Genomic DNA, 9,698 nt, shown 5'->3' on the forward strand with positions numbered 1-9,698 from the left:
AGAACCTTGGCGGCACACCCCTATCCGAAATTTATGGGAGTACCCCCCCCCCCCCGGCCAGCTTCGCATGAGCTTTTACCTTGTGCAGGGGCTTGCGTGACTCAAGTTTGCGTGATGTTAGACAGTGACAACAATGCCTCACGCGTTTCACAACAGTTTATCGAATCGAAGATGGGGAGTGGAAATAATCCTAGACACTTCATGCAACAGAAGTTAGGATGGTGGGCCTCTAGGCTCAACACAGTTTTTACATTTTTTACCTGAGTCTGTTTACAGCCATTTGCTATCGATCAGGGCCGTACATAGCAAGGGGGGGGGGGGCAGTTGCCCCCACCAGGAAAACTAAAAAAAATAAGAAACTTAAAGTGTGTTGAGTTTGCCCCCGCAGACTAAAATTCCCAGGAACGGCCCTAATTATGGGAGCATGCAAGCAAAGCAAGCATATGAGAACTAGAGTGAGTAGGGGGGTGCATTGGAGCTAGTGCAGCACTGTCTACAATTTAGCAGCAATAACTCACTTTTTTTTAGTTTTTCAGCAACGCTTCAACTGTTTTTTAATATCATAATTTACAAACTACATATACTCTAGAGTGTAATATTTACATAATCATGATAATACCATAATGCCATTTTGGTATGGAATAGGGTAATTGCTTTAATCAATAGGGTAATTGCTTTAATCAACCAAGTGTTGCTTTGTGCAACACTTGGTTGATTCTACTGCCGTGGCAAATTTTGACAAGCTAACATTTCCAGCGTTAGACCTTCACCGGAGCAAATTTTGAAAAGCGGATGTTTCGAGCATACCTGTATTTTTGTCAGAGCAAAGTGGTTCACAATACAATTAGGTATAAGCCAGGCCTTACAAGGAATAAAAGCGACAAGCGACATGACCCTTAATACTGAAGTCACAGGAACATTTTAACAGCGACATCATTACGGCACTAAACTGCGACAGCGACACAATGCGACAGCAACACAATAAGGTAAAAGAGGACAGTGATATTACAGCTGTTGGCTAGGCGACATCGGTTCTCGGAAACATGCGACATTGCGACACGGCTTGCGACATCCCCCTTTGAAGGACTCATAAGCAGGCAGTTAGGTGTATACCTAATTGCTGGTCATTTCCTGGAGAAACGTCTTCCCTTTGTTATTATTTATTACTTGAAATTGCAATTTAAAGTTTAAAAGAGCCATGAGCTACTTAGTAACTAAAAGAGGGGTGTCGAATGGTAAATGCGAGACTTTGCGAGAGTGCGAGACTGATATCCAGTTTCTGCGAGGCCGATACTTTTTTAGCTTTGCAAAAGAAATCAAGACTCCGAGAAGGTGTCAAAGAAAAATTTGAGACGACGAGACCCCTGAAATTTGGCTAAAATTTTGCAAGACATGCATTTTTTGAAGGACCATTCAGCAACCCTTAAAAGGTTTTATCTTCCTGCTGCAGGACATATTTGTCTTAAGACTATCTACAAAATGTCTTATTCTGTGCTTTGCACTGATCAAAATTTAATATTATTAACACTTTCTTTCTTGTACACAGCCAATCAAGTGGCTGATTCAAACACAACAGCGTTACGTCGAACTTGTGCCTGTTTTGTATCTTCCTTGGTAATAATTTTGACCTCGCCATGTTTGATTGTATGAAATTCATTTTGTGGAATTCTTTTGCTGTCCAGTGTTTTACTCAGCTGTTTAGGTGGATCTAGGTAATGCTGATGAAACAAAAGAACAGAAAATTATTAGAATGTACATTGAGGTTTTGGTGTAATTAAATAAGTTTTTTTATAGTTCTCCTAATGTTTTGCTGTGGTCAAAATCCATCTTCTTCTTACAACACGGATATGTTACAGGTCAAATTTAAATTCAGGTTAAATTTTTTTTAACCTAGGTTTTTTTTTTCAACCTAGGTAAAATTTATGGTTATTATTAGGGTTAGGGTTTGGATTGGAGTCATATATTTAAAAAAATAGTGGGTCACCCAACATTTCCTATGTGGCGAAGTGGGTAAGAGGACGGACAGCAAATCTGAAGGTCGAGAGTTCAAATCCAGTGCAGGTTAGTAAAAAGAAAAAAAAAAGAATAAGATGACACAACTTGGGGAGTGGTATAACAGCAGATGGTAGGGGTGGGTAAGAAAAGATGGTGAAGGGGGGGGGGGTTCAGAGACAGCAAGGGAGGGGAGGTGTTTTTATTTTAATTTTCTACTTATTAACCTAGTATAAAAATAAATAAACTACGTTAAAAATTAACCTAGGTTGAAAAATTTGAGCTAAAGCTAATTTTGACCTGTAACAGATACATTCCCAAGGAGACAGGTAAAGAGATAAAGGAAAATCATCAATGGGGATATCGATTCACTAGTTATGTACAACCAAATTTTCAGAACTAACATTAAAAGAAATCTATGGTAAACAATAACGGTGCCATGGCCCATATAATAATACTTTATTATTCAAAAAGTATTTGATAAGGAGGACCATGAGGTTAGCCCTATTAAGGTCCCCTAACTATATTTTCTGCAGGGGAGTCAGAACGCACTTTCTTAGGTCAAGATGCGACCAATAGTAGCTTTTAATATTATTTTAGCTATAGGAATTTTTGTCTTTTTATATTAATTGTAAGTTTTTAGCTTTAGGAATTTTTCTTTTTGTCTTTTATATCAAATTGTATTTTTTTTTTATGTTAGCTATATGAATTTTTGTCTTTTATATTAATTGTAATTTTTTAGCTATAGGAATTTTTTCTTTTGTCTTCTATATCAAATTGTAATTTTTCTATATTCAATTAGTATTAACAGGTGAAGAGCCATGTAGTATGGATATACTGTTAATAAACCATTATTATTATTATTATTATTATTATTATTATTATTATTATTATTATTATAATTTACAATCTCAAATTTAAAAATTTAAAAATATCTATTACATAAATAATTAACGATCTAAAAATTCTATTATGGCTATTACCGTAAAGTTCCGTGTATAAGCCGCACCTTTTTCCTCTAAATTCAAGTCAAAAATCGGGGGTGCGGCTTATCTACGGAAACATCTCTGGTTGGAGTTCTCAAGGGCCTAATTAATATTCATAAAAAAACTTCTCAAGACGTCATTGAATAAACATATAACAACCTGAAAACTTTGTTGTTCACTGCCTTTTAGTTCCTCTGCAAAACTGTTTGCAGTGAAGCCTGCCGGTCACTTCGAATCATGTCTTTCCGCAGCGTGCGAGAAAGCACCAAGATAAACGCAAGTACTCACAAGGCAAATGGCCGACCGCTTCGCTTTTTTTATTGACCTTCACAACAAATGCATCTGCTGGATTAACAAACTCTTATTCTGCATGAAGTTTTGATCCTGTTGCGGGTAGCAGTTTCCAAGAATCTTGAAATAAAAACGTGGTTTCTTCCGAAGAAAGTGCCGCCATGTTTGATTTTATTGCCCAGACTCCTCTCTACAATTCAAAGCTTGGCTACTAAGCATTCATCATTCGCGTACGATTTGAACGAATTACAAAAGTGTTTAGAAGTGATAATCTCGAAAAAATTGATATCAAGAGAGCATCCAAGTTTAAGATATTGTGAACTCAAACTAAAAGGGAGGTATGACAAGTGAAATTTCGCTTTCGTTAGACTTAATTTATATTAAACATTGCAACAACTGCCGTGTCAGTGTTTCGAAACCGTGCTTGTTTGCCCTTGTTTGTTTACCAATAGAACTTCACTTAAACTTCAAACTTTATGGACCGTATATTTTTTTCCAAAATTTGAGCTTCCAAATCGGGGGTGCGGCTTATCTACGGGTGCGGCTTATACACGGAACTTTACGGTCTATGGCCAGCTGAGTGTTGTGTTCAGGGCAAGACCTGTCACTCTCACAGTACCTCTACCCAAGAGTATGGTGGCCTGGGCCGGGTTGTTCGAAAGGCGATTAACGCTAACCCAGGATTAAAAGATGATCGAGGTTTTAATTTCTTTTGTTTTAAAGGGTTTTCCATAGCTAATGTTTTGTGAAGTTTGAGATTGGTCCACGTCAAAACTGGGGGACAGAAAATATTAACAGAAAACCTCAACGAAATGTTATAAAATTAAAATCAAATTTCACGCTAATCCTGGATTAGCTTAATCGTGCTTTGAACAACCGGGCCCTGATGATTATTGCAACTGACTAGGGATTCAGGGTCTATATTCCAGCCCTCAGGCTTGGATTACATGTAATGTGTTGTGGTGTTGTGTAGTAAGAAACTTTAAATACTCTTTTAGTGCCTTTCTCCACCCAGGTGTTAAAAATGGGTACTGGTGAATTGAATGCTGGGGGTAACCCTGTGATAGACTAGTACTCTATCCAGGGGGTTGAAATACTTTTAGCCCCTTCTTGCTTAAAAACAGAGTTAAGTGCTGGCCATGTGGGGCAATACGCTTGAACCAAGAATTAAAACTAGGAGCAAATCATGTGAAAAAATTCTGGGGGTACCCAGTGTGATGTACTAGCATTCCATCTTATTTAGGGGAGTAGCAAAACTCTTAGTCACTTCATCTTTGGAAAACTGGGAAAGCTCCAGTAGCATGAGCCCTTTTGGTTCATTAGTGGAGACTTTACTACATATTAAACTGTATGCTGGGTATTTAGCTCATTATTAAAATGTACTTACCTCATACGATAGATTGAAGGTTCCCCAGTGAATACCAAGAGAAAAGTTGGACTGGATATCTTCATGGACCTCAACTGCTTCTTGGGGATTAACATGCTGGAATTCCATAAGTCCTCTGTGAAATAATTCAGACAAAATTAATAATTGAAATAAATAAATAAATTATTAATAAAATAAATAATTTAACACATAAAAGATCATCACAGTTATGCATGCAACTTAAGCAGTTGTATGAAGAAAGCCTGAAAAAAAAATTCAGGTAGATGGTCGCACATGATGATGGAACAACATTTGAAACCATGACCTATGCGATACCAGTGCAGCTCTCTACCAACTGAGCTATCAAGCAGGTCACTTTGTGAGTTGTAAATAAATATACTCATAGAAGATGATGCTGGGGATGAAAGTGAATATGTGAAATGTCAATACCTGGGGGGGGGGCTCCCATATGAAAGAGACGGGGATGCTCGTTGTCTCGCTTAGGGGTGAAAATTTCGGATTTTGGTCTCTCTTCTCTCTTAGTGTGTTCCGGGCAAAACACCAGTATTTTTAGCTGTCAAGGTCTTGTTTAGGGTTGCTCGCGAAAAAATATAGAAATATATCAGTTTTAAAATGATCTAAAATGGTATCTTTTAGGGGTCAAAAAAGCATGAGTAACGTCCAGATTGGTCTCCTTTAGGGGTTTAATTCAAAATTTCCGACGAGCATCCTTGTCTGTTTGATATGGGAGTCCCCCACCCCCCGGGTCATATATTTATTGAACCGTAGGTGAAAGAATTAACACAAAAAATAATTGCAATTATTTACGCAACTTTTGTTCATAACTGTCAGCATGGTAACTGATGATCGATCTTTCATCAGAGAATCGAACCCAGAGACAAACACAATGGAGCAAGGATGGGTAACAGCAACAAACTCAACATGCTAGCCCCAGCTCCCACAAAGAAATCAGACGAGACAGTCTGAAAATCTGACTGTCGAAGAAAAGTAAGATGGTATACCTTGGTTCATATGCTCCAATTGGAATTGCAGCCAAATCAAATGGTCCATATCTATTGCCAATCTGCTTGAAAATATGGCAGTAACCAGTGTCGCCAGCAAAGAAAAATCTGTGTTGAGGACCAACAATAGACCAGCTACCCCACAAGACCTTGTTTTCGTCATTCAGTCCTCTACGACACCAATGCTGTGCTGGGGTAAATGCAAACTTCACTGCTTTGCTTTGTTCTGTAAATTTAGGGTGAGTATGTTCATCCCACCATTCAAGTTCGACTACATTCTTACAGCCACAATCTGTCATCCATTTTCGAAGTCCCATTGGAACAAACCAGTGGATTTTATTGCCGAACCTCTTGTTAAGGTCACACACTGTGGTGTAGTCAAGGTGATCATAGTGGTTATGGCTGATGCATACAGCATCGATGTCAGGTAATTCGTTCACAGTGCATGGAAGGGGACGATATCGTTTCACTCCAACCATGCTAGCTACACCACAGTAGTGGTTGAATACAGGGTCTGTGAGGATATTAAGACCATCCATTTGAACTAGGACAGTAGCATGACCTATCCAGGTAACTTGGACATCATTTGGTGGAGGAGAATCTAACTTTGCTTTGTCTGGGCTTAGAACTGGGAGAGTTTCATCAAGCTCCTGCAAAAACACACAAAAAAAAATTCTGTGCCTTGGCCAGTGTGCAAAGAAGTGCAGGGTTAGTAGATTTTATCCTTCAGTTCCCAATGGGCAAGTGGAAGTTTTTGGGGAAATTTTTAAGGAAATTCGATCGTCATGCTCATAAGGACTTTTTTCAGGCTAGTTAAAATGACTTTCAGGCTAGTACATTCTGGCTACAGCTTGCACAAAGGGCAAGCTCAAAAATTGTATTTCTTTGCATCCTGCTTGGAAGACCAGCTTTAATTACTTAATTACTTAATGTAAGTTAATTAAATTTAGTTTAAACGAAAAATACCAAAATTGCAGTCAGGAGTTGACATTAATGCTCTTTATAAATTCTGACGCTGAATTATTTGAGTGTAAACAACGCTCATAATGTACTCAGCGTCAGAATTTATAAAGAGTATTAATTTAGTTTGTCTTGCACTATTGGTGTCATAGCACTGTGTTGTTAAGATGATGATGATGAATTTAGTTACTGTATGTCAAATTGATGGCAGATTGCCTATTGCTCAAAATTAGACAGGCAAGACACTAAAACAGGGCAAGTAGCAGTTATAGCCCAGGTCTCTTCATGTTACAGAGACCAACTAAAGACGAACATCATTTGTATGGACCACTTGGTCTGCAAGCAGGTTTGTTTATGCATCATAACAAAACAAGTTACAAAATGCCGCACCTCATTCCTGTAGCGATAGAAGTTACTAAGTTTAAATCCTGGTAAGTTACTGTTGTTAGGTGACGTCATGAACCATTTCATTGCCGACAGTGCTGATGGACGTACTCCACTCCATGGTAGAACAAAAGTTCCATTTTCTCTTCTAGCTTTGGGATATTCTTCCTTTTCTCCAACCCCCAACTGTGCTGCCATGATGATCTTGCACCTTATATGAAAAAAAAATATTATTCTTGGTTTTCATGTTACGTCATAAAATTCTGAAATCAAAATTCACTAGGCCTGCTAAATTTTCCTTGTCATTAGGCGAAAGATAAACTAAAAATATATATTTTTGCAAATTTCCAGATCAATAGTGTCATTTGTTTTTAAAACAGAGCATTTTGAATATTTGAGTTCTCCGTCGTATGTGACATCAAGCTGAGTGCCGTGACAAAGCTGTTTTGTTTGAAAAAAGGCCTTTCCTTTCCATTTTGTGCAGATTGAACATTTCAGAATGATATAATAAGTGGTGTTTATGTGAAAGTGTACTAGCTCTTAAGCTAAGGATAGCCGCTGTTGTAAACAAAATTGAGTTCCAGATGGTTTCTCTGACATCACGGCGGCCATATCCGTGTCCCTCGGAAGGACACAGTTATGGCGTCTCCATACTAAGCTTTATAAATTTGTGTGGAAAGGTTCGGAAAATAACTTGCGAACGGTACACCACACAGGCCCTGAAACTTGGAGAAATTGTTTATCTATTTATCAATTCATAGCTTCTGTAGTTGAATGGTTTCAAATTTATTTTTTGATTGCGTGACAGTGAAAACCAGCAATAAGTGGTGTATTGTTCTCTTCTAGGGTCCCAAAAGCCTGTGATTTTTTTGCCTTGAATGTCCAAGGTTTCTTCTGTCTAGAACAGCGTGGAGCTACCAAAAGCCCATGTGACATACTATACTGAGCTGTGTTCAACATGCAGGGACTAAATCCTAGAGGGTTAAATGGAGAAAAGGAGCCACAGAAGTACTGTCTGAAGTTCATAGGTCAAAAAAATACGAGCCAAGTGGCTCATCAGGCCGGAGCTTATCCCAGTTTCTGTAGCATTAAGCTGCTACGAGTCTTTCTACTTACCCCTAGATAGGATGCTAGTCCATCACAGGGTTACCCCCCAACAGTAAATTCGCCGGTACCCATTTATACACTTTGGTGGAGAGGGGCACTATGAGAATAAAGTGTCTTGCCTAAGAACACAACGCAGTGTCCCCGTCAGGTCTCGAACCTGAACCACTCGATCCGGAGTCAGGCGCACTAACCATTAGGCCACCGCGCCTCCCATAAAGTTCATAAAGAACCTCATTATGCCTTGCGAGAGCGAGGGCTGCTACCCAACCCCCTTTCGTTCTCCCTTAATCTGGCTTAGTATATATTTCATTACTTCCGGGTCTCTTGTTTGCACTTTTCTCGATCCAAAACATCACTGACTGACCTTGATATTCCACTTTACTCTAAGAAGGTTAAATTAACATAGCATAAGAAGCAAATCCCGGGAGAAGGTTTAAAAAACCCGGCCACTTTAGCTTTTCTTTTTTGGAACCGGCGTTCTGTGAAATCGGAACGAGCAATAAAGTGGGGCAGCACAAGCGTAGCAAGCTTGCATCTAAAACCGATGAAAGAACAATCTGTAGGGTACGATTTAAATGCGAGAGATCTTACCTTTTCAGAAGAACAAACCTTTGGCCAAGGACATTAATTTTAGAAGCGAGGTGTTGCTGTATAAAGTTGTGAACTAACCCGGAACAAAAGTAGTTCTTGATGTAAGCGAAACTGTTTTGTCCCACAAGGAACCTGACTAGTTCCAGGCCTCCAGCGAAAAAAACCGGAAAAGGAACGTTCGGCGTATGGGAATTGTTCTTGCACAAACATTTTTATTCTCCCAGAGCCTCACACCGGCGCGGAGAAATGGGCTGCAAATCGTTATGGCTACCAGGGACTATCTGTGATGGTTAAGGATCCCATCCACGGGTGGGGGTAGCCAGTCAGTGACAGTTCCAATGGTGCTCATAGGGGGTGGATGGGGTGGGGTGGGGGCAAGTGAAGCTTAGCCTTAATTTCTGGCTTGAAGGGTGGTGGTCAGGTGAAACTGATATAATTTGGGCAATAATCCCAGTTTCGCTTTCCACATTGCAAAACTGTTAGGACCACCTGGGACCCCCCTGATGAAGTGGCATTCCGTAGTTCAGAGAGAGAAGCCAGTGACAGTTCCAGAGGTGACCAATTCAGAAGGGTGTGTGTGGGGGCGATGGGGCTTGCCCTGGGGTGATTAAACCTTCCTGCTTGAAAATTGAATGGGAGAGTGAATGGAATTACACTGGGTCATCTCTCAATCATGAGGGGAGGGCAGGCCAATATTTAATTATAGCGTATTTTTTAAACATAAAGGGGGAGAGGGGGGAGGGGAGTGTTCAAAGTCAAAGTTGGCGGCCTTACTAATTTCATCACACCTTCGGAGTTCCATTTCTGACATTCACTTTTTTTTTGACAACTGACAAGATCATGAGACACTGAAGGTTTGGAAAAGAGACTATTGTAAGACATAATGCCCTGTTGTCTATTTGGTACAGTATGTTAATATCATTGAATCACTCAGTAATAAAATTTGAAATTGAAAAGTGTTTATAAGTTGAATTGTTTTCATGCCTAAAGAGCAGTAGT

At 39.4% G+C, this 9,698-nt stretch overlaps 1 protein-coding gene across 1 annotated transcript; it reads right to left on the reverse strand.

Annotated features, from left to right (window-relative positions):
• Positions 1-697: 697 nt before the first annotated feature.
• On the reverse strand, positions 698-8,878 carry LOC144667476 (N-acyl-phosphatidylethanolamine-hydrolyzing phospholipase D-like). Its single transcript, XM_078528898.1, has 5 exons — positions 8,700-8,878; positions 7,008-7,212; positions 5,658-6,307; positions 4,657-4,771; positions 698-1,718 (listed from the first exon to the last, which is right to left on the reverse strand). The coding sequence occupies exons 2-5, from the start codon at positions 7,197-7,199 to the stop codon at positions 1,551-1,553; spliced, it is 1,125 nt and encodes a 374-aa protein (XP_078385024.1). The 5' UTR covers positions 7,200-7,212; positions 8,700-8,878; the 3' UTR covers positions 698-1,550.
• Between the last annotated feature and the right edge of the window lie 820 nt (positions 8,879-9,698).

The sequence above is a fragment of the Oculina patagonica genome, chromosome 10, assembly GCF_052425735.1.
Source record: "Oculina patagonica isolate OP01 chromosome 10, crgOcupat, whole genome shotgun sequence".
Classification (NCBI taxonomy): Eukaryota; Metazoa; Cnidaria; class Anthozoa; order Scleractinia; family Oculinidae; genus Oculina; species Oculina patagonica.

Coding starts and splice junctions, on each gene's coding strand:
- LOC144667476 (XM_078528898.1), bottom strand. CDS start 7,199: ATGGCAGCACAGTTGGGGGTTGGAGAAAAGGAAGAATATCCCAAAGCT. Junction 6,308..7,007: donor TCTATCGCTACAGGAATGAG/GTGCGGCATTTT, acceptor GTGTTTTTGCAG/GAGCTTGATGAAACTCTCCC. Junction 4,772..5,657: donor ATTGGAGCATATGAACCAAG/GTATACCATCTT, acceptor ATTATTTCACAG/AGGACTTATGGAATTCCAGC.